Here is a 25997-nt window from a genome sequence, read left to right on the forward strand (position 1 = left end):
ATGTTGTATTGCCCCTGAGTGATGCTGTGGTGGTGCTGAGTGATACTGTGGTGATGCGATAGAGTGAGTGCAATAGATAGATAGAGTGAGTGCAATAGATAGATAGAGTGAGTGCGATAGATAAGAGTGAGTGCGATAGATAAGAGTGAGGGCGATAGATAAGAGTGAGGGCGATAGATAAGAGTGAGGGCGATAGATAAGAGTGAGGGCGATAGATAAGAGTGAGGGCGATAGATAAGAGTGAGGGCGATAGATAAGAGTGAGGGCGATAGATAAGAGTGAGGGCGATAGATAAGAGTGAGGGCGATAGATAAGAGTGAGGGCGATAGATAAGAGTGAGGGCGATAGATTAGAGTGAGGCTGATAGACAGATAGAGTGAGGCTGATAGACAGATAGAGTGAGGCTGATAGACAGATAGAGTGAGGCTGATAGACAGATAGAGTAAGGCTGATAGACAGATAGAGTGAGGCTGATAGACAGATAGAGTGAGGCTGATAGACAGATAGAGTGAGGCTGATAGACAGATAGAGTGAGGCTGATAGACAGATAGAGTGAGGGCGATAGACAGATAGAGTGAGGGCGATAGACAGATAGAGTGAGGGCGATAGACAGATAGAGTGAGGGCGATAGACAGATAGAGTGGGGGCGATAGATAGAGTGGGGGCGATAGATAGAGTGGGGGCGATAGATAGATAATGTGAGGGCGATAGATAGAGTGAGGGCAATAGATAGAGTGAGAGTGATAGATAGATAGATAGATAGATAGATAGATAGATAGATAGATAGATAGATAGATAGATAGATAGATAGAGTGAGGGCGATAGACAGAGTGAGGGCGATAGATAGATAGAGTGAGGACGATAGATAGAGTGAGGGCGATAGATAGAGTGAGGGCGATAGATAGAGTGAGGGCGATAGATAGAGTGAGGGCGATAGATAAGAGTGAGGGCAATAGATAGATAGAGTGAGGGCAATAGATAGAGTGAGGGCGATAAGATTTCTTAAGTTACTAGTGCAGAGGAGAAGCTGTACTGCCTCGATGATTATTAGGCACAGGGATTTGTCCAGCTTAGTGACACTAGGGAAGGATGAAAGGCTGAGCCAGTAGATTCCTTTAAGGTTGCAAGCTGAGCTCTGCAGTATGCGCATTAACCCGCTGATATACATTACCAGCAGCTGAAGGAATTCAGTTTCAGGCAGCCCACAATGTTCCAGCCCCTGAGCGTCAGAGTGCATTCTTAACTCTCTCCTGTATGTGCATTGCAGCACCTGTTTCTAAGTATTAAAAAAAGTACTTAAGAGAAAGAGAAAACAAGGTGGCTGGCACCATCTGGAGGTCTGTCTACACGACCATCCCACTACCCACAACAAAACAGACAGCATGTCATAAAAGATTATCTTTAACAATCCGGACCATACTACTGCAGAAAAACCTGTACAGCCAGGACGTTGCCTGATCCTAGCATGTCTGATGCATAGGACCCCCACCCTGAGGCCTATGAAACAAACCACATAATTACAATACTCATAACCAAAGAGTAAATGTTTAACACACGCTGTTAATTACCCAATCTAAAAACATACCAACTAACAGGGTAACACTCACGTGCAACTTGTACAATAGTTTAAAATCTGTCTGCAATGTTGCTACACTCGCAATAAACTAATTCAGAGGACGACTATTTGTAAACTTAACTAGGTTAAATCTAGCACTTGGCCTCTAGGGAGGAGCGAGCAACCTACCCATTCACAAAGCACTTCAGCTGCCCATCAGCCATAGAAAGCGTTTTACAAAAAGGCTGTATCATAAACGATTAAACCATGCCTGTAACCTGCTTTTTCAGTGAACTAATAGAACTTTTCAGGGGACCTGAGTTCATTCAGAGGGAGCAGAATTCTGTAATAACGTCACTTTGTAATCATAAATCGTATTACCAGGCATCCTGTGTGTGTTGTGTGTGCAAGAAATTAATCAGTGATGCCACAGGCCATGGCGCCAAGTAACCCGAGAGCAAACATGTGTCACGTGAGTGGATGCCTGTCATCAGCTGTGGCCCAGCACCACACTGGCACGAAATACAGCACGCAGGCCTAGAATTCGGCATGGCCTCTTTTGAGAATCACTATGCATCCAATCAGCGGTGCTAAGAGGTACCTATGATTAAAGTCACAGGAAAGCCGCTTTGGCATGCCGGGGAAAAGCCCTATGAAGTTAAACTCACACTTTGTTTTGCTTTTTGCAGTTTTATATAGCACGAACTCGACCTGAAGGTGTTGCTAGGCACCGGGAGATTATGTGACTTGCTCAGAACCACAGGATGTGGAGTCGAAGACGAGGCTCGAACCCGGTAACCCAGCTCCAAGGTCGGCAGCTCCGGCCGTTATGCCACATCCAGTTTTTTTTACTGCAGCGTCCACGCACACATTACAAGAAGCAACTAACTTCATGTACAAAACGCACATTGTATTTGGGAACATGTGGGCTGGCGCCTTCGGCATTTTCAATAGCACATATCCACATCTCCATGGTGTACTCTGCTCATTTGTTAAGTATCCGTGGCTCTGCTAAGCAACTTCAAGCACACAAATCCCCCACCCCACCAGCTGGGTAAATGTGCCACATTCTATCCCATAGTCAGTGTGGGAGATATTTTGGCACGGGAATGCCCGACGCGGCGGGGTCCTTCATCATTGGCTAGGTCTGAGGTGAAGGAAACCCCTCTAAGCCGCTGCTCCTTTGTCTCAGTGTTGTTCTTGCCAGCCGCCTATCCTCTTTCTATCTCATCTTTCTTTCCAGGCAGGGTGAGTGGCGCGCGCAGTCCCCAGAGAGCAATTAAACCCGCCCTCCCGGGGACTCCTTTTCAGAGCGGGGTGGGAAGGGGCACGAGGGGCTGGGGAGGGTAGTGAGGGGACATTAGTCATTCTGGCATTGGGGGATGCGCGCCTCCTGCCCTCCTCGATAGTGCAGGCCTAAGCTAAAGGGCGAAGACAGCCAACACCGAGTAGACGAAAGGACAGCAGATCGAGTGCAGCGACAAGAGCCCGGTGAGGTAAGGGGGGCGTGTGTGCATGCGGTGTGCGTGTGTGCATGCGTGTGTGTGGGTGCGTGTGTGCATGCGTGAGTGTGGGTGTGTGCGCGCGCGATTGAGAGAGGCTGACTTGCTGGGAATGTGGAACAGGAGATGTGCACGGCGCAGGGCTGGACGTGCCCGCCCACGAGGTGAAATCGCCGAGGGAAAGCGCGTGCCCATTCCCTGTCCAGCATTCCCGGCAAGTCGGCAACAATAGGTCTTTCGCTACGCGAGACCTAAAAAATAAGTGGTTTATTCAGAGCTGAACGGAAATGGTTCATATGCCAAGAAATTACCAATTTCCAATCAGCGCAACTCTCTGCTCCCCCACTTTAGGTTAAGAGGTGGAAAGACCCTCTCAACTAGACATTCTCCCTTTGGACTGGTGTATAAATAAGCTCCATAATTAGGGTGGGACTTAGGACACCTTGTGGAACCTTATTTTCCTTTCGACATCCATTATGCACAGCCTGGCCGTACTTGTGAATAGTTTACAGTTTCCTGTGAAGTATGGGTTTCATCATCATAATGACAACACCCAGTTCCCAAAGAACTCTACAGGGCTTTTAATTTGTATTGGGATTATACAGCATATTTATCACCTTCGATGCTCATGACGAGCTCAGCTCGTCATGAGGTATACCTCTTGTGTGCTCATGACGAGCTGAGCTCATCATGAGCACACCCATTTTCATTAGGGCCCAGCACAGGAGAAGGATACCATCAGCAGCGATGGTGTTAAATACATTTAGGCGACACAGTTACCTAAATTATGAGGCAAAGAAACTACATGATGCCGTGAATTTTCTGTAAGTATTATTTTCATTCATTTTAGCTAGAATTTGTTTTGTGAAATCTGCAAATTATGAGGAAAATTATGTGGCAAATGTAAATCCACAATTTTGTAGTAAATTCTGTAGTAAATGGTGCATGTGCAGAATTGTATAAATCCCTCACCATTGCCCATTGTTATATTCATGGAGGGTGGAAACTAACACCTATACATTCTAAGTACAAGTGTTCGTTGGTAACTGCACTTTGAAGTAAATAGCTTTCTAAAGCGAAATGCCCCCAAATAAACACGTAATATAAACATATGTAACAGATGACCGTGTAATATGGTCCTACATTGCCATCTTTGGGTTCTGGTGACAGTAATGCTAGATCTATACCCAGAAAGTGTGCTTGTGATTTGGTGTAAATCTGTTCAGTAGTTTTTGAGAAATCAAGATTCAAAATGTATGTATATTTCACAACTCTGTACTTTTGCAGAGGATTTACACCTAATCTGCGATTTAACGAGTTCAAACTACACCATCTGATCTTGAGGTTCTGGCCACCATTTTAGAACTCCTGGACTCGATCTCTGTGTCTTAGAGAAAAAAAACGTATCAGTAGGCAGGGTAGGGGTTCAAGATTCCAAAAACCACAGACCCGCTGAAATCCTGCCTACGAGACATTTCCAACTGAATGGATGCTAATTCCCTCCGTCTCAACGCAGGAAAAACGGAGATTCTGTTTTTCAACTCTCCTTCTCCCTTGGATGCCAGCCTGTGGTGGCCCGAAGACTTGTGCCAGGCCCCCACGCCTAAAAACTCGGTGAAAAACCTAGGAGTACGCTGGGATACCCACCTCAGCTTCGATACCCAGGTACAAACAGTCGCAGCCTCATGCTTTGCCAAAATCAGAACAATCAAACGGCTTATTAACTATCTGCCGGAGGAATGCCGCAAGACTGTGATCCAGGCATTAATCATATCCCATCTTGATTATGCCAATGCCCTTTATCTTGGTATCACAGCTGGCCTTTGTTACAAATTGCAGACGGTTCAAAACACCGCTGCCCGGCTGGTGGAGAGAATTCCTGCCAGACACCATATCTCCCCTCACCTCCGTAAACTGCATTGGCTGCCCATTGCGAAAAGATGCGTATTTAAAGCAATGACGCTGGCATTTCGTGCATCTAAAGGCAATGGGTCGGCCCATCTGAAAAATACTCTTCGCCCTTATACCAAATCCAGGGCACTACGCTCCAACTCCTTATTTTTCCTTGAAACTCCCCGATTTAAGCGTTCCCGTGCTGGTGGAAAAACCTTTGAGGTCTGTGCTACCAAGCACTGGAATAAGCTTCCGTTAGCTCTTCGCACATGCCAGACAGAACCAGTATTTCGTAAATCCCTTAAAACCCTTCTTTTTTCCTCCTAGTTTGGTACCTCCGACCTGTCCCTCTAGTTTTCAGAGTCTTCCAGCGCCGGGATGCCCCGTTGGGGCCGCTGCGCGCTTTACAAAACACACTAATAATAATAATAATAATCCATCAAAATGGCCAGCGAGGACCCCGTGTGACTTATGGGAATAGGGGATCCATGAAATCGCAAAAACAAAAAAAGGCACTGCAACCAACACGTCAAAGGTGTGTACAGCACAGGGTCGGTATAGTAAGGTATGGTAATAATCTATTACTTAACTTTACAAAACCGTCGAAATTCACTGAAAAAATCAGTTCAAAGTGACATTTTTCTAAGTATGGTAATATCTTCCTTCATATAAAAAAAGACTTATTCACTGAAAAAAGAAAAAGGTTAAAGTAGCGTTAGAGTTAGGTGAAAATGTCTGTTAAAAAGTTTTCAACTATAAACACCACAGAAATTCAACAGTTATAGTTAAATGAATAAACTATAACACGCGTCCTCATTATGCACTGCTTATTAGCTCACATACTACATCTCTCGTGACCCGTTGTATGACATCACAAATAACATCAGTGATACAATCTGAAATGACACAATTGATGACAACAGTGTGCAAGGCAGGGGGACGAATAAGGTCGCTGACCAAGGTGGGCAGCGATTTAACAGGGTTTTCAAATTCAAATAACAAATCCAGAATGGGTAGGTAGTACCAACATTAAGCTACAGAAGTGTGAAAATGTGCATCATTCATGACTCAGTAATTTAAGGGGAAACACAACTTGAGATAAGGCAGCAGAATTATAAAACCCCCTTCCTCCCAGGATAACTGTTTGGACCACCGATTTTCTGACAGGCCTGGCCCAGACACAATACATGAGGTACAATTGTTGTTGCTGGGTGGATCACTCCACGTTCTTCTCTATCTGATAGCAGACATGTCATATGGGTGTAACCTACTGTGCGTGCACGAGTTGAATTCCAAAGTAACAGGCGGTAACTAAAGCAAAGCCGCTGAGAGATAGCAGGCTTTGCACCTTATGTACTTATAGATTTACATATAGATGCATTCCACTGACGTAAAAGTAGATTCCTGTCTGAATCTCGCATTTTTGTGCCAGAGCTATATTTGGGTAGATGACATTTGTACTGCGATTATTAAACATCAGCAACAATGTATTTTGGCACAGCACTAAAATGTGGCCAAGATACTAACCTGCAAGTAATTACATTTGTATTCCGTTGTATGGTATTAAATAGCTTATGCACTCCCTTGGAACACTTTAAATTAACCCTGTCAAGTTCGGACAGGCCACATTTTTCACATATGGACAGAACAGTACTCTCAAGTTCTGTAAGTAAAAAGAAAGTAGAAATAAATATTTATTTGGTAAAGGAGGGGAGCCTGAATGATCTGCGCTACGAAGACCAACACTTTTTTGTCTTATAGGCAGGTCAGGTCATGTCATGGGGACAAATTCAGGAATAAAATAAACTGTGTTATTTATTGTTTGGTAGAGGGCTGCACAACAAATCTAGAAATTCCCTGCCGCCTCCACCAAAAACTGACTCGACCTTACCTTTTCAGTTCAATCTCAGGAGAAGCTGTGGGTGATGAAAAAGGCAAGACATTAAACAAAAGCAAAAGAGTTCTGAACTAAAACCAATCAAGTGGAGGGTAAAAAGAAAATATTCTAAAGAAGAACGTCAAACATTTTCGTTTGCTGACCTTCGGTAGTCACTACCACAGCAATACGGGCATAGCATATTTCCACGAGGGTTGCCACTTAGGCAACACTATGACAGGTTAATGTGTATTTTTCTAGAATAGCAAGTAAAAACAAGACGTCAGCGTTTAGTTGCGTCGGCCGCGAAATGGATCCAAAAAAACCAAGCTGGAGGCAGCTCGGGCGCAGCACGTCTTCCGGAGACGTGCGCGTTCACAGAGCACAATCGGCTCGAGCACAGGCCAATAGCCGCTCGTGCACAGCTCTGTACTCCCTTGGCTGTGAGCACGGTGACTATAATACTCGCTGCGGCAGCGCTTCGCGCTGCTAACGGCAGCGAGCCCTAAAAACAAGTCTCCCATTTCCCCAGAAATACCCAGCAGCTGAGGTTGTAGCCTGTTCACATAACAAGCAAAATATAGACAGCAACTGGATACATCTTAAGAGCACCAACAATGAGAAATACCTGGACTTTAGCTGCAGTAATGCAGCTCTTCTTCTGACAGACACACAAGAACAGCGAGGACGCAACAAAGGAAACCGCGCCTCAGTGTTAAGATGAAACCACCACTTAGCCTTTTTACAAGAGCTAAATGTCTGGCAGGCAGACATGTCACACATCAATAACAGCTTTGTCTCTTTGTAAATTATCTTTGCAGTAAGCTGAGCCCATGTTAATTATTGTTTGCAGACAAAACCACCACAAATATCAGCAGACCACCTTTAGAAAGGTCCCTAAGAATGTAAAAACCCAGGAAATATGACATTTCTCCATTTAAACCATCCAAAGCTGATAAATATTATAAATGAATAAGTGATCTAAGCATTATACAGAAATATGCTAGGGGAGCAGTTCTTAGCCTGTGGTCTGGTGACACCTCTGGAGACCGCAAAGCCTACCCAGGGGGTCAGCAACTGCTTAGAAAATAAAATAATATTAACAGATTAATAAAGTGTATATAAATTAAGAAGCAAAGTCTAACACTGAACATTTTAAAACGTTATGTATATTTGAAGGGACTTGAAATCGTAGCCAAAAATGTAGTTGGTATCCACAGATTGATTTGTGAGTCAGTTCAAGTGCATCAAACAGAATATAGTAAGGGTGATGGGGTGCCTTAATTTAATTTAGAAAAGCTCCAACCTTCCCATAAAAAATAAAATTGTGATTTTTTTTACATGTTGGTGAATTAAATAAAATATGTCATAATTTTTGAGTTTTGTGGTTCCCCAGCTTCCAGTAGGGTGTCCCTGGATTCCAATACTTATTCAGTGGGGATCCTCGTACTCTAGTAATGTTTTAGCAGGGGATCCACAGAAGAGAAATGATTAAGAAACACTTTCCTAGGGATTATTTTTAGATACTGAATGGAAGTGCTACAAAAGGACACAGCATTACATCAGCAACTATGCAGCATAATGTACATTTGTTCAAGAGCATCATGTTGCAGTTTATAGAAATGAAAAAATATATTGGTTTAATATTCTAATTTTGTAACAGTTAATATTCAGTGATGTAGGAATGAGCAGAACTGACCATAAAGCCTAGCAATTATTGTCCACTGGTGGTTTTCTTCTAGGGTAACTGTAAGGATTGAGTAAGTGCCAACAATTGGCGGTTTGATTCTATGGTAACTGTGTAAGGATGCAGCAAATGTCATCCATTGGTGGTTTGCTTCAGTGGTAACTGTGTAAGGATGCAGCAAATGTCATCCATTGGTGGTTTGCTTCAATGGTAACTGTGTAAGGACTGAACAATTATCAACCATTGGTGGTTTCCTTCCATGGCAACTGTAAGGACTAAGCAAGTGTCAGCCCTTGGCGGTTTGCTTCATTGCTAACTCTCCACGGACTCTAACAGCCTTCAGATAGTGAGAAAACCTAAACACGTTATAAAATGTTTATTTGGTGTGGTGCTGCAGCTATTGGCTTAATGACAATGGCATGCAGTGACACTTTCTCATAAATGGATCGCAATGCAATAATTTCGAAAATAGCTTACAGAATGCTGCATGATCCTGCTGAATAATAAAGATTTCCCCACCCCTTCGTTTGAGTTGGGGAGCTGTGTACAGAACGGATCTTGCTCTGAGAGCGTAGGGCCCAAGTCCAGGTCTTGCTGGTGAAGGATACATTTCTCCCTTATGTTTGAACCTCGCTTCTCAGTAGGGTAAGGGGACAGGTTCTGCTCTGAAGAGTGGAGGGAGGTGGGACCCCACTCCGCATGTAGTTTGGGTAGGGGAAAAATCAATAGTCACTGACATTGCTGTGGCTGTTGGAGACTCTAGGTTTCAGGGTCCCATGCACCCGTGAATGTCAACATTTGCTGAGCAGAGGGGGCAGGAGAACGACATCTTCCTGCGCTATACAGCGCTTTTGCTTTACCTGCTGCGCTGGATATTGCTGTTGCTATTGGGGCTCCAGGTCCCAGGATCCCATGTGCCCATGAGCGTCAACGTTTGCAGAGCAGGGAGGAGAAGCAAGACATCTCCCTGCACTATAGAGTGCTTTTGCTTTACCCACTGCATGGGACATTGCTGTGGCTGTTGGGGACTACAGGTCCCAGGATCCCATGCGCCTGTGAGTGCCAATGTTTGCTGAGCAGAGGAGGGAGGAGCACAACCTCTCCCTGTGCTATATAGCACTTTTGCTTTATCCTCTGCATGGGATAGGCCAGGGCCAAGAGCAGGCCCATCCACACCCGGTGAAGCCCAGAAAAGGCTGGGCTGCGCTGCGCCACCCCCCTTGGTCGTTATTTTCAAGACCCGGAGGTACTGTTTCATTGTTTGTGACTCTTACTTTTTGTGATAGTGAAGCGCAAAGCTCCTGTACCTGTAAAGCCCGGTTCAAACTCTTTTTCCCTGAACGGGTACATTAAACGCGCAGTCAATGCTTAAAGTAAGGAAATAAGACATGCGGAGCATTGCCTACCTATCACCATGGCCGCAGGCCCAGGGTCAACTTCACCTACAGAGACAGGCTTCAAGGCTGTACGTGGTACTGTCCGAATGCCTGCCCAGGGGTAAGTGTTTGTGTCATTACCTCTCCACCCAGTCCTTCCCACTGACCCTGGACAGAAAATCGGTATAGCTTTAACGTTGCTCCTCAATAATGACCCTCCAGCCAAATGGAAAAGAAGCCAGCGGGTTAGAAAATCACACCCCTCCTTAAACTCTTAACCTCGCAATCTTGATTCCAGCTCAGCAGGTTCTACCGTGTTTCATACTTGCACCTGTTCCAGAGGAAATTACTGGACAGTGTGAGGGGGATGGTCGAAAGTTTGCTACCTCCTATCTGTACAAGGTTAGGGGTTACTGTAGAACTTTAAGTAGTATCAAGGCAAGAAACATTCCCTCCTCCGTTAATCCGGCAGCCCAGCCTATTCACCCACAGGCGCCCAAGGTTTTGTATTTGCACCAGAGTTGCCTTCAAATGATTACAGCCTTCTTCCTAGCTGCCCCAATGATAGTCAGATGTCCCGCATTTTCATCTTTCACAACACAGTCAATCCCAAGTTGCTTCGGGTTCTTGCAGTGAGTGAGGACCCTATATTCCGGCGGGCCAACCAAATTTAGGAAGTTCTCCAGCCCTGTGGCAGGCTTGCAACCACTCCCCCTCGTCCCAAATAGCCGATGTTAATAACCCAGCTAGGTTAACCAACAGATCACTGGCTCCAGAAACCCCCTTAAGGAGTTTATACCAGGATATGGGTGAATATGAGGGTACAAAACAACGGTGGGAGGGATTCTAAAGAGGTTACTATCAATTTACCTCCTGCTTGCTGTCCTTATGTTGCGATAATGATAAATGTCCCTCTTCTGCTTCAGGACTCTACTGAATCACCAGTTCAGATAAGGAATACAATCCTCCATTGTTTACAGACTAAGTCTATTTTGCCGGTCTCAAAACTGACCAAATTGTGTTGACGCACGATGGTTGCGTGGATTGGTCCATCTAAAAAAACCTTTGAGGGAGACTCTGTTATTATTAAGTTCAGGCATTCTAGATTTGTGGGCGAGATCTTGCATAGGTCTTAGTCACAGTTTTCAAATTCTGGCAATATCATGTTCCACCCCCAGAGTTTTTCTATCGGCACCTGATGCAAGCAACCAATGGGTCTGTTAATCCATCTTTTGATCAGCTTACTTTTGTTAATCGTCAATAGGATGGAGCCTTGGAATTACCTGCAGTTGGTGGATTGATGCCCTGATCTCGAAGGCACTCTCTAACCAGCTTGTTCGGACTGCCATACTTCTCATCCCCTTTAGCTTAATTATGAGCCTACAGTTGAATTCATTGCTCCGGTTTCTCCCAACCCCTCCCTGCCAGCCAAGGCGATTCAGTCAACGCCTTTTAGCCCCCCCCCCCCCGCTTTGGTCGCAATACTAGCCCGCGTTGATTATAATGAGATTTGTTATTTCACTTCATGGAATTTTTCCAGGCTTCATAATAAATAAACAACCCCTGATTGCTGTAACATCACTTCCACCTTATACATAATTTGCCTCCCAGACACCCGGCATGTAGAACCCATGCATTTTGAAGGTTTTTCTAATTCATTTACTGAAATTCTGTCACTGTCAGGCCGCGCCAAAGGTGGTTTGCAGATCTTAATTTCCAATCTTTCACCTGGTATCATCAGACGGTCTGCTATAGTTTCCTCATATTCCCAGTTTGCATTGTTGTCCTTTAGGGAGAGGCCTGATCTAGTAATAATAATTTTTTACAATAATGTATTTGACTCCACCTACAGTGATGTTGTTACTTGCTCTTGATGTGGACCTAGAAACGTTTTTATGTTCAATCTATTCTACTTGCCCCATCTTATAGGCTAGCGATTTTAATACACAAAGCTTTTCACTTCCGGCAAGGCATGTGTGGCGTTACTAACGCAGCGTGTACGGGTGTCCTTTATTTTCCACACAGCGCATATGGAAAGACTCTAAATTCTCCAATGTTTAAACATGATTTCTTGCTGTTGGAGAATTGTAATATTTGAAATAGTGAGAAAATCTATTCTTCTACTGGTACAGGTGCAAGCACTATAATTGATCACATTTTAATCACTTCTTCTGTTAGTCACCTAGTTATTAATTTCGGGGTAATGCAAACCACAGTGAGTGATCATAATCCTATTGTTATATCGGTCTTTTTATGCCGAACGTCCTACAGTTACAATTTGGGTAGCAAACACTGTACCTGTTAGGCCAAATGGTGTCTGTATTAGACGGTCAGGGGTTGATCCTATATGTGTAATGCGGAGGCTGTTATCCACAAACGCATTTGAGTTCAATTATTGTTTGGGCACCGAGGTGGGCCATGTGGGATTGATTCACGCTTTTGATACAATTGCTAGGGCATTTAATAGCTTATTGACACACCCCCTTGGACCAAGGGCATTCAAGAGACACTGTTGGTTTAACCATTCATGCCCACAGGCATCTAAGATGCTGCGGATTGCTTTGCATAGTTCTCCAAGGGACTGTTCTGCTATTAAGCAACTAAGGAAACAATATAGTATGGCATTTGATTCTAGGAAAAAGGTGCTTAAGGAAGAGGCTTGATTGAATTTGGCTCAGGCATCAGAGACCAAGGATGTTATCTTGTTTTGGAGCATGGTTAATGCACCTTTTCTTAAAAAATATTCTGCTCCTGAATTAATATTACTTGTTTCTCTCCAAGCCTAGGTTGACCATTTTTCAAAGATCTTTGATCCACACACTAGCATTTACTTGGAGGATGGTCAATCGGCATATATGCATGCGCGTAAGAATGTCAACCTAACTAGTAGCATGCCCATAATATTTACCTTGGATGAGGTCCTTTTAGCTCTTGAAAGTAGTGCCAGGGGAAAAACTCAGGGGCCTGATTAGGTGCTGGCCGATGCTTATAGAGGTATGGGTGAGTTATGGGACCCCATTTTTGACCAGAGTGTGTAATATGGAGGGTACAATACCTTCTAGTCTGACAGGTTCCATCATTGTGCCCATGGTTAAGAAGGGGGATAGATCTGACCCGAAGTGCTACCACTCCATCTCCATTCTGAATTGCTTCGCGAAATTGATGGGCAGGGTTTGTCTGCAGAGACTGGAGCAGTGGCCACCGATAACTTTATTCTCTTGGTGAACCAGTATGGGTTTAGGAGGGGATTGGAGACAGTGGAGGAGTGCACAAATCTAGTTCTGCTCATTGGGAAATACACTAAGGCTAAGTCAGGTTCTCTTCACTTGTGCTTTGCTGACCTTAGCAGTGCCTTGGACCTGGTGGACCATTCGATTCTGTAGCACTCATTACTCTCACTTGGGGCCCCCGACAATGCTCTCTTTTTCTTATCTCAGTTATATGAGAATCTTTTTGCTAAGGTCCGATATGACTCCAACGGTGAATGTTCTCCATCCTTTAGAATTAAGAGGGGAGTCAGACAGGGCTGCGTTCTGGCACCATTCTTATTCTCCCTTTTTACAATCGGTGTTGATGGTGGCCTACAGACCCTGCAGGCCGACATGCCCGTAATTGCTGGTCGTCCAGTTCTGTGCTTCTGTTTGATGACGACACAGTTCTGATGTCTAGGACCACTGTCGGTCCGCAGAGACTGATGGAAACCTTTGCTGAATTTAGGGATGTTAGAAAGCTAAACATTAATAAAACCAAAACATTTACAATGTCTTGCCAGAAAGACACCCAGCTGAGAAGTAAATTTGTCATCAAACGCTTTCCCATTGTAAAGGTAAATTAATTTTCTTATTTGGGCATTCTTTTTTTCTAATAATAGTTTATGGTCCCAACATATACAAAACAATCTCTTTAAAATGAGTAGAGTGTGCGAGGGAGTTTTTCAGGTTCTCCTTTAAACTTGGCAGCCGCCCCATTGGGGAAAGGACTAAAATCTATAAGGCTAAAGCATTGTTAGCTGCCATGTGTGGTGGGGGCCTGCGGGATCACATGTCCTGCGGTCCTCTTCAGGTTGATGAGAATGCCCTTCTCAGGTGTCTCTTCTGTATCACTCCTTGAATACCATCTTCAATTGTCCACAAGGAAGTGGGGCTATATCACCTGGAGGGCCTGCTCTTGCTTTAGCCTACTGTACTCTAGCCCTTAATCTGGGTCAAAACTGAAACAGCCTTCACGAAAGCCATCATTATGGATTGTTTAGCATTAGACCATGCCTTTAATATCCCCTAGCTTTCCTATATTAATGATATCTCTACATCTTTGTTTGGTTTCCCCGTGCTTCAAGACCCATTTAGAATTCTTGCTTTCCATAAATTGAGGTCAATAAACCTACTGTTTTTACATACTGGTTGAATGCCTTCGCAGAGGGCTTTCAAATGCACCTGTCCCTGGTACCCATTACCCAGCATCGCTTCGTTTTTAAAAGACTGCGGTTGGGTATAGTACATCATCTTGCTGCTTTGCCCAATAAAAACTAATGACACTGGGACATGGCACCGTGCCATTGTGGTGGTATTTCGAAACAGAGCACTCAGGACTTTATATTATTTTGTGTTTTGTATGATGGTTTAAGGAAATATATTCTGAAACCGATCTTTGTTGTACATAACATTCAGGGAGTACAATGTAGTTGTACATTACTTGTGCACCCTGGAGGTCCTAACTTTGTATATCCTAGTGTTGATTCTTACATTTGGGGAATAATTCGAATCAGAAAAAAACATTTTTATCTAATTGTAGGACATGCTTTGTTTGTTTTTTAACCCTGTATGGGTGCATTACTGTTTTTAATCTATTTGATGTGCTGTATTTTGTACTACCCATTATGTATCCTTCCGCAAGGAACTAAAAACGTTTCTTTTTAAACAGGCCTTCCCTGTGTAACCTCCCTTCCCGGCTCTACCACTGGTTCCTACTTTGTCTCTGTTGCCAATACCCTCCACTAGCGCCAAGAAACCGTTCGGTGTACGCTGCGCTTTATAAATGTTTTAAATTAGAAATTAGAAATGATCTGCTCTTTTATGGCCCAATGGGATTGTGCCGAATAAAGATTTTACAATTGAATAGTCCCTGAAAGGTCAATGGGATCTTCTACATGTTCTCATGTAACATGGACACTCCAATATAGGAAGAGCAGAAGTTGTGCCAATGAGCCGGTTTTGTGGAAATATTTTGTGGATGGGTTATTTGGGTTTATTAGCCGAAAACTGGAAACAGCAGCATTCACCTGCTACTTGGTGCAATGACTGCCAGACTCTGCCGATTTTCCCCAGTGTTGCACTTAGAACAGATTGACATTTTCAATTTATCTCCCGTGGGGTGGAGCACTAGGGCCTCATTTTAGACCTGGGTCCTTTTTAATGAATGAATGAATGAATGAATGTCTACAAGTTTGTAAGAAACCTACAATGCAATTAAATGTAAAGTTCTTGTATGGGACCGTCATTGCTAGCCAGCATGTTCAAGTACGCAGACGGAAGAAGGAAGTTGATGGATACATTAAGCAGGGCAGTCCTTTTAGTAATCCCCTGCTTATGCATATGTTACTGCTCCATCTTACTGGTTAAGGCATGTATAAAGATTCTTGCTAAAATACCGGCAAATAGATTGATACCACAGACAGAGCACTTGGGGCAGCAGAGAGATCATGTGGGTTTTGAGATAGGAAGGCTGCTTGCTCATGCACTCTGGGGAGGTTAAGAAGAGGTGTCCAAAGTAGCAGAGTCACTGGATGCAGAAAAAAAGATGTTGCTAGGAATGAATGGGTAATGTTGAGTATTTTAACTTGTTTTACTTATTTTAAAGGAATACATGCTTTGGCAGTTTACAACAAAGTAGATGAACTGTCTAGGTTATTTCTCTGCACCATTCTATCAACATTTTTACTAGCTAGTGTTTGCTCACAATCACAGCAGCAAATAAATGGAATAAAATGTACATAGTGGATGGGATACGAGAGTTTTATGAAGAACCTAAAAATACATGACTTTTAGTAAAGTCAAGCAACAGCAGCGACTTGCCAAGACAGAACCGTGTTTCTATGAGCAACATAACAATAAAAAAGCAAACGCCTTTGGAAGAATAATGTGTGGTGGCAAATCTCCAGTCTGAGGGATGACTCTGCAACCCGCCCTTGCTGGGACAATACCAAACCCATAATTCAACATATCGCCCCTGGGTTCATTAACCAACAAACAGATTTGGCATGTCAGTGTCGAAAGCACCAGTCCCAAACTCAAATCTAAAAGCATGTTGGATTGATGTCATCATGTTTAACTACGAAAACATCTTCACAGAATGTGGTCAATAATAATCACAATTATATTCATATGAAAACCGACAAAAGAATATGACCTTTGGAATTAAGCACTGAAAACTTCACCTACTACCAAAACGTCAAAAATTGGGATGTTACACCACAAAACTAGGTATGACAGGAACATTCAACATGTTATTTGAATAGCTCAAAATTATTTTCACAACACCATTAATCAATTTTATTGACACAGTGACACACAAAAAGAGAATCTTAAGTCACAAATACTCCAGTCGTAACTGGAGCTGTAGGCAACTGGGGCCAAATACATTAGGATTCAAGGTAGTTTGTCAAGTAAACAGGATAATATGGATGCCATGTGGTATATGTGTAGGGATGTGGCTAGGAAGAGAATTGACAGTAAGGGTTGGCAGTGCTCATATTAATAACTAAAGAGCCGAAGCTCTACGAGACCATTCCCAAAATGTGGTCGCAAATTGTGCACTGCCTTTTTGTGGCTCGTTTCTGATGTTGTAATTCTACCCATGAACTAATAGTCTTTCACAAAATCTCAATATGCCGATGGTCGAAGAAAGGCCTGTCCAATAAAAAATATGTGGGAAGGTCACATTCCCCCCCCAACCCCCTTCCCCCGTGATTGGTTACAAACACAGTGATTGATGGTGGCCTGCAAAAAACACCAAACCGCCATGATAATGTTTGCATTCTCAAATTTTTGAAGCAGTCGATGTTCCTTTAAGGAGCTGATGTTGCTTTAAATAAAGCTAATATTCAATTTTCTACTACATAAAGAGGAGCAGGCAGTGGTCACCAGACAATTCACAAGGGATGCCTTTCCCTTTAGTGTCTCAGTTAACACCTCCTTCGAGAGGTCGAACTGATCAATAGTTTTGCAGGTACCACCACAAACGCTTAATACATGCCATTGTGACGCTCAATTAGGACAGGACACCCTTTCACGATCACTCCTAATAGCTTTTCTGAATGGATAGCAAAAAACATTTTGCAAATTGGAAAATGCTTCTCCGATTAACAAAATGGTTTAAATACATAGGGCATAACACTTTTGCATTCACAAACCATGTGATTTTGTGACTCGAATTTGCAAACGCAAAAGTCTTTAATACATCAGGCCTTAGGTTTCTTAATAAACAGCATCAGGATATCAGTTGGTGCATTCTTCAAAATGCGAATCATTCATAATTCTAATTTTCTATAAAGTCCACTCACCAGCGGTTCAGCCATGATGATTCGAATCTTGCGTTCAGCCAGTGTAGTGAAGTTTGCAAACAAGCTTTTTAGGATGTATTCCCCTGGTTTGCTGTCTGGGTCAATGTTGATGGGTAGCATGGCTGGTGGTCCCTTTTCTCTCTGTGTGCTGGAAACCGGTGTAACTGGTGGCTTGATGTATCCGTTACCCACCGGAGAGGCTATAAAGACAAAGAAAAGAGATCATGTCATGTATCTGCAAAGTGTACTATTCATTACGGTAATCCTTATATCATTCATACAGATAATATATATATATATATATATATATATAAAAATAAAAAAATGCTTTTCCATCCATTTAGCTGGAACATATTACAAGACCTTTACATACACACTAGTCTTACTTAGTCATTTCTACAATTAACTCATTACAATGATCCCTGGAATGAAACTAAGGAGATCTTCAGTAAACAATATTCATCTCTTTGCATTATCATTGCACTCTCATTAGTTTTATATCAAACCTGTGTAGGTAGTGGGCTGAGATATACGTTCTACACTAAATTTGTGTCATGAAAGAAAAACCAACTTCAGAACTGGGAGCCGAGCCTTCAGGAAGTAGAGATTAGCGTCCTCTGAAAGTTAATATCTTCTTTCGGTGATCTTAAAAAAGGGATTGGGCAACCAAATAGGGGGAGGGGTGCCAGACAAGACTGTATAATGTGCCTAGGATCAGAGTGTAAGCTAAATTTTCTTTTCTTACTGTCATAGGTCCCATACATGAACAGTGATGAGGGAAAATCCAGCACGAACATGGATCTGATGTGAGAAGCACATAGAAATTTGGATACAAACCGAATCAATGAGCATGTACCGGCAACAAGCAAAAGAAGGAGAGACTAGTGTTAAAAAATTCAAGTGCATCTGGTAAACTGTGAATCGCAGATCCTGGGAGACAGAGGTTGACTGGTTAAAGCAGATGGACTGTTCCCATCTCAAGTGGCGGTCTCACTCAGATGGTGAGGGAGGGCCTGGCATCGAATAAGGCGGTCAGGAGTTGCACAGGGAGATGCTTCAGCCTTCCCTCTGTGTGTGCAGAAAGAAAGACGTCCAGCATGATAGCAAGTGGCATCTATGGAGCAGTGGCAAGGAGGTGTAACCCCAGAAAGAGCAGCAATCCTATAACATATCTGTGATTACCTACAGACTTTTCCCCTACAAATAAAGATGAGTGCCACTACTCCTTGGGCCAGGGTGGCTTCACAACAGTTTTGATATTGGTTTCAAAAACAAACTATGAAGCAAACATTTTCCGAAGCATTTAGCTGGCAAGCAAGCACAGGCCCAGAATATGCCGTCACCGTCCTTGCTTCACTTCAGGGTGCAGAGGCATGCATGAACCGGCATGATCAGAGCAGTGCTCGCAGGACACACCACCAGAAGTGTGGCTCAATGATTAGAGCAGCAGACCCTGATGCAGAGGTCTAGCCCGGGACCAGGGTTCAATTACCCACCTCGGCGGGTCTTTGGCTCAAAATTCCACTGACTTGATAATTCTCGCCTCGGTGCCTATTCCAATCATGGAGTCCCACTCTGCAACTCTGGGCAATAGCTTGCTTAATCTCCACAACGGCCCCCACAACGCTAAGGATGCCTGGCCTCCACCTTGGGGGTGCCCAGGAGTGGACGCCTCACAGGGAAAGCCAGGATGGGTTCCACAGCGGTATTCGTACAAGCGCCTTGAGACCCTTGCGGGTGAGTAGTGCGCTATACAAGTATCAATTTACATTTACAATTTACAGAACAAGAGGACAGGGTGTTCCTCTGGGGATAGTGAGGCAGAGGATGGCCAGAGTCCACCCTGCTTTTTTGAGCTGCGTACGGACCCGCTACAAAGGGCGTAGTATGTTATTGTTCAGGATGCTTGCTGTACTTCAGTCTTTCACTACCCTAATGTGCTACCTAGAGTGTGGGTTGGAGCATTTGGAGTATACAATTAAAACTAGCCCTCTGCTACTCTGGTTGAAGGTATGAGGTATGCTGAAAGCTAAGCTCTTGAGGTTGAATATCTCTGGTTGCCTGCCTTTAGAAAATGTGGTGGCCATACCCTAGCTTGTATACGTATAACAGCTTTTATCCAGTGCTTTTTGCCAATCCTGAAAGCATAGGAAGAGAGGCCAAGGCCTTGGTGAAAGAAATCGCCAACAAGCGATCCACATGAGTAAATGCGGCATCACACAGTGTGAAAACTGTTATCAATAAAATTGACGTGGAGGCTAGAATTTTCTTTCACTTCTACCCTCAGTATAGATTATTTTTAACTTGGTTCCGTTTTATGTTCCATTTTTTAGTGGCTTTCCCCATCCAAGGCACCTGGTTTGCACACTTACCAACATGTCCCTGTGACAATGCTACAAGATCAAAATTACAGCCAATTTTTTACTCTTCTATGCACTTTCAGAAACGTTTTTAGTAACTGTTTTAAAGGTGGCTAGCATTAGACCGCATAAATCAGCATTAGTTTTCCTGCAGCACTTTAGTTCCCCGAGAATCTGTACACAAACATTGAATTTTTTCAAAAAGTGCATTGATAGGAAAAGCTATGGAGAAGCTGTCATTCTGTAGAATATATGCACATTGTTTTTTTCTTATGCTATTTAGGTTAACATCTTCTGACATGCTTTAAATTACTGAAAATATGATTTTACATTGGGTTGTTTTTATTCTGTGCTTCTATGGTTTGTTTTTAAGCCGAATAAAGCTGAATTGACAGGAATGACTGAGCTGAGGATGTTGTTAGTAGAACAACATGTGGGAGAAATGGATAAAAATAACATGAACAAACGGATTATAAGCCTGTTCTACTGGTATGGCTGCTGGCAGCAGGTTGCATTTTCACGTATTGGGAGGCAGAGGGAGAGCTTGAGGTATAACAAGGACACACAGAGGCACTTGCAAAAGGGCACAGCACAATAGAGTTCAATGGTAGCATTATTTGGTTGAGAGTCAAACGAATGCACCAAATTACCTTAGTACACAGTGTTGCCTGACTACAAAATGTTACATTGATGCCTAGTTGCAACAAAAAAAATAAAAAAAATAGCTATTGGTCATTGGATTTAAGGGCGGCTAATTTTCAGAAAGGAATCAAAAAGAAAGAAGGAATTGAATAAATCCATCTGACTCCAGGAATGTTCAACTGGATGGGCCACAGGTGCCTTCGGGCAGGCCACGTGGGCTCAGTTTTTGGTCCTTCTGGAGGTAGCCAACAAGTTTAAGATTACATCACATCTACTTCTAAACAGGCACCGCGATACAAAGGCAGATTCTGCGCATATACAGAGCATATAAAGGGTAGAATAGTGGTAAATTGTGCTGCGGTTCATTTTAGGGTTTAGGGGTGGATGGTGGGTACAAGGATTTAAGCATTTTTTCTTTTGTAGTCTTAGTTTGCTTCTATCAAATTAATTAGACAAACATCGAACAACAGTGATGTGGGAGTTTTATGTGTATGACTGGAAACAATGTCTGCGTTAACATGGAGGCAAGTCATTCTACACACAGAGGCGAATGCTTCTTGTATCACTAGAAAGCTTCCTAGATGGAGTGACTCCTAGATAGAACTGGGAGTGAAATCACCAACTCTCCAGGCTGCAATACGTATATCCTTTGCAGGGGAGTCTGGGGACGCCATATCACATGGAACTGTTAAAAATGCAGTACTAGCATCTCAGACAACTGAGTAAGAGGAGTAAGGCAGATAAGCAAGAGAAGGTTATCATAACAAATCTACAAGAAATGGTGGCAAAGCCGAGACTCAAAAAGTGAAGAACTGGAGAAGAAAATCCCCGAGATCAAACACTGAGGGACCGCAAGAAGTGAGTGAACCCAGAGTAACAGGGATTCACCTCCAAAGAACTCATATCCCATGAGATTCAGGATGCTATTTAATTATAATTTCAAGATGAGGCCTTTCAACAAGATGACACCTTTCAACACAGACAGAATGAAATCTGATTGCGGGCAGAGTAGCACACAGTCATCTGATTCATGGTAGCTCTCTCTGGGTTAATCTCTCGTTTTATCTATTAGTGCAACTACACAAAACACTTTGCAGTGATGTTGGGTATGGAGTAGAGCAACAACAACTCATCAACTCAAGCACCAGGCCTGAAACTGGCTTGCAGGTCCACCTCCCTTAACCTTAGTTGGTTGGTGGGTTGCCACTTAATGCAGGAGATCAAACACTTTGCCCCTAAGCATCAGCTAGGCTTCTTCCAAATTCGAGCAATCGCCACCAATATACGATTACATACAAATGGTGATCACTGATCATGCATTAAATGATCTGTGCATTTTCACCAATCAAAGTTCAAAAAAGCGGATTAAAATGAGTATGTTCTACTTATGATTGCATGTTAAACTCCTCACTGATAAACTCCAATTTTCATTTTGTAATTTACATTTGAGAGCTGTGACCCAGAGCACCTTGATTCTGCATATTTCTACACTGGTTATAGTTTATTATAGAATGCTCTGGGGTGTAACCAGGCTTCTGTAGCCTTTCGGTGCAGGGCCCCCTGACGTCTAGGGGGGAACCTTAACCCTTCAGAGGGCCCCAGTCATCCCAAGGCCAATGAATATCTTTGAGATATGGGCAGCTCAGGGTCCTCTCATCTCATTCTGCAAGGGGGTCAGATCTTTTCACTACACCAATCTGTCGACCCCACTGCTCTCTTAAGAAAGGTGCACTGTGTTCTCACATCACAAGACCGCCAATAGTTGAAGAAGAAGTTACAGTATTCAGCTATAATATTAAACTTGAAACACAAACGTAAAAGACCTCACTTTCAAGAGCCTTCCTCTCTAACTGCTGGCGGTCAGTTGCGTAGCCAGTGTGTCATGGGCCTTGGTGCAGGAAACAAAATGGGTCCCCTGTTTGAACTGTGAAATACAGCAATAATCAGGTGTCAGTAGCCCACTTTGGCCTCTGGGCCCTAGTGTCACTGCACCTCCTGCACCGTGGAATCTCTTGTCTTCTGCTGTGTGATGATGAATAGTGTGAGAGAGTGCAGTGTGAGTGTAGGGTGAAAACTGTGCTGATGTGCGTTTCAAGTGAGGTGCATGAATGCAATAGAAGGTGAGGGCCAATGTGAATGTTAGGTGAGAGGAGTGCGCAGAGTCAAAGAAGCGAGTACACGGTGGTGTGAGCAGTGTAAATGTAGGTTGAGTGATGTGCCTGTGTGTGAGTGCAGTGTGAGCGGCAAGAGTGAAGGGTGAGCTTCTACAGTGACTAGTGAGTGCATGACGAGAGGAGTTGGTGCAGGGTGAGTGGTGTGTACTCATGAGTTTCTGCAGACTATTGTGCATGTGTGCAGGCAGGGTGAACAGAGCGCCTATATGAGTGCAGGCTGAGTGGTGTCTCTATGTGAATGCACAGTGAGAGGAGAGAGTCTAGGGTGAGTGCTGTGACTACAGGGTGAGTGATGTGCTTGTTTGTTTGGTGTGAGTGCAGGGTGAGTGGTGTGCCTACGAGAGTGAAAGGTTAGTTGTGGGAGTGCTTATGTGAGTGCACAGATAGCAATGTGCCAGTGTGAGAGTAGAGTGAGAGGAGTCACTGGAGGGTGAGTGATATGACCATATGAGTTTGGGTGTAGGTGACCGTGCAGAGTGGGAGTAATTAATGCATTGTGAGTGATGTGCTTGTTTGAGTGAGATTGCAGGGGGAGCAGTGAGAGTAAGAAGTGAGTGAATATCACATGAGTGCAGGGTGACTAGTGTGCCCGTGTGACTGCAGGGTGAGGTCCGAGTGAACAGTGTGAGTGCATGGTGAGTGATATGAGTGCAGTGTGAGCACTGGGAGTGCAGGGTGAGCAGTGTGCTCATGTGATCGCAGGGTAAATGGAGGGAGTAAAGTATGAGTTCATGGAGAGTGGCGTGAGTCTGGTGTAGTGAATGTGAGTGCAGGGTGACCAGAGTGCTTATGTGAGCGCTGGGTAAGAGGAGGATGAACAGTGTGAGTGCAGCAACAACATGAGTGCATAGTGAGCAGTGTGATTGCTATGAGTGCAAGGTGACCGTCACCAGGGCCGGACTGGCCGTTGCGGGCACCGGGCAATCCCCCGGTGCGCCGCAAGGGTGGGGGTCTGTTTTGGGCCCCTGGGGCCGTTTTTGTTACATGGCCGCTTATGCAGCATAGCTGTAAAATCGGCCCTGTAACAAAATCGGCCAAAATCCAGCCCCGGGAAAGAGCTCGGTCGCACCCCAAGCTTTCCCGCAGGGGGGCGGCTGAGCACTTTGCCGGGGCCGGTTTTGGTTCCCAGTCCGGCCCTGGGGACCGTGACCGCTGAGAACGAGTGAGTTGTCTGGATGTAGGATGTATGCCCAGACACTTGGAGTAACTCAGCATGTTATTGACGGTTAGCGGGTAGGCTTTCAGATGCAAGTTAAACTATTGCTATTATGGCATCAATCAGGAATGGAGGGTGGAGGAAATAAATAATTGCGGATCCTGCAACAAATAAAATATCGTTTTTAGGGTTGCCAGCGGACTGGATTTCTACCGGCGGCACCACTGATATGTTAATGTCCCGGCCAGTACAAAAAGCACATAAAGCCAGTATTTTTAGCCCTTATCTGTGCATAGTTCAAACAGCACATTAAATAGAAAATACTTTTAAATGTGTTCTAGTTCTGCATTAATGATCCAGGACTAATAATTAAACGAAACAAAGACAGAAAGTCATGTTTAAAATGAATACATGTGATTTTATTTACAGCCCTGTTTAGTATCACAGCAAGGCCTTTGCAGACTCAAACAACTAATGGCCTATATTTTTCTCTTGGAAGGTGGCAGCTCTACTCCCGATATGCCTTTTCACTAAATGGATTCTCTCTCTGTGGCAGTAAAAGTAAAATGCAAATGTAAGGAACAGGCAAAGTGTGGAGCTAGGGGTTACTGGAACCAGTGACAAGAAAACAAAGCCTCATTAACCAGCTCACAAAGGCATGTAAATGGCATTTTAAAGACCTGTGAAAAACTTGGGTGCGGCTGAGATAGGATGCCAGACACTGCCCAGCCCATAGCAGCTGAAGAACAGCACAACGCTCCACCCGATGACACAGAAAGAGGAATTTAACATGTGCACTTTGCACTTGGTTTTATGCTGTGACTGGGAGGGCCAAGATTGACGTTAGGGTGGGGTACTGGCCCACCCTCTAGAACCGGGCCTGAAATCAATGAAGACCAAAAACTGTGAAATAAAGAAGGCAGAATAAAGAGAAGGTACAAACCAAAGACTATGACCAAAACAGGTGAGTTCTAGATTATGTTAGACAATGAACTAAGAAGAACTGTAGCTATAGATGAGATATGCACGAGTCATGAGTTAAATGTCACAGTAATTGTGCATCCAGTAAGTCCTTGGGGTCAGGGTCAAGAAGGAACCTAAGCGGGCTGCAGGGACAGTGTGCTGAGGACCGCAGTAGACTTGGCCAGCATGGCTCGCGACTGTGCTGAAGAGCAATGACTGCACATTTCAGCGCGCTCCTTCCATGCCAGGGATTCCTGGCTTTAGATTCCCAGGCTGGGTGCCAGCAGAAGCGGAGCATGCTGTGAAAGGGAACGCGCAACACTTGACTTTGTAGGCTATCGCTACTGCAAGCTTCCCTTGTCCCGCTCATGGCAGTGGCTGACATGGAAACATCTAATCTGGTGCCAGATAAGGGCCACCGGATCCTTCCGGTCGCGCCTAAACCCTCCTGACCCACAACACCATAGGTCTAATTTAGTCCGTGATAAATAGAGACGCCCTGGGAATGCTTGACTTAATGCTGGGAATAGCTCCGGGCTGTCTGTGCGTTAATTTTTTTTTGGCTTCCATCTTGACTGACATTCCAAGGGGACTATGTTTGTGCAATCAGCCCAGAACAACCCGCAAGGAGTGTTTGGGCTCAAGGTGCGAGACTACACTCCCTGTACACAAGAAAATCCGCCCCATATGCATTCCAGACTAACCAAGCTCCCGCAGTAACAAATCCCAGGTTAACCAAACTTCAGCAGTAACATGCAGCTTTCGTCTCTAAAGCCAAGAATATCCAACTTGGGTGCAGGAGTGGTAGATCCATGCCAGATTTTCGGAATAGCCATAGCCAATGGACTCTGTTTAGATTAATTACTTGTACATTTATCGTAGGTGGATATCCTGATAATCTGGCATGGATTTGCCATTTACGGACCTATGCTGCTCCACCTTTCTTTCCCCCACCCCTCCGCCCACCCTACGGCCAGGAAACAGCCAGTTCCATGCCTGGACACATCTGATCCAGTTGAAAAACCTTAAACAAACACTTCCAGAAATCTGCGAAATAGAAAAAATGCTGTGCAGCATTTCCCGCCATTTTTAAATCGAATGCGCGATTACATAAGTGAGTCTACAGTTTCATATGGTATCATTAGTGTGGTAGAGAAGTGCTGTATGAAAAATACGTAGTATTTGTTTCAATCCAATTACCTTAGATATACGATTTAAACCACAACTTATATAAAAAGCACCACCTCTATGTCCA

General features: G+C 44.0%; 1 protein-coding gene across 6 annotated transcripts in view; it reads right to left on the reverse strand.

The window, feature by feature from the left end:
• FRY (FRY microtubule binding protein) overlaps positions 1–25997 on the reverse strand; it is a 674187-nt gene that overhangs the window by 414446 nt on the left and 233744 nt on the right. For all 6 annotated transcript variants that reach the window (XM_086935130.1, XM_086935129.1, XM_086935133.1 and 3 more), the window contains exon 2: positions 17448–17647. In XM_086935130.1, the coding sequence (XP_086791256.1) occupies positions 17448–17647 (200 nt within the window). The remainder of the gene's footprint in view (positions 1–17447; positions 17648–25997) is intronic.

The sequence above is a fragment of the Lissotriton vulgaris genome, chromosome 8 (genome assembly GCF_964263255.1).
Source record: "Lissotriton vulgaris chromosome 8, aLisVul1.2, whole genome shotgun sequence".
NCBI lineage: Eukaryota > Metazoa > Chordata > Amphibia > Caudata > Salamandridae > Lissotriton > Lissotriton vulgaris.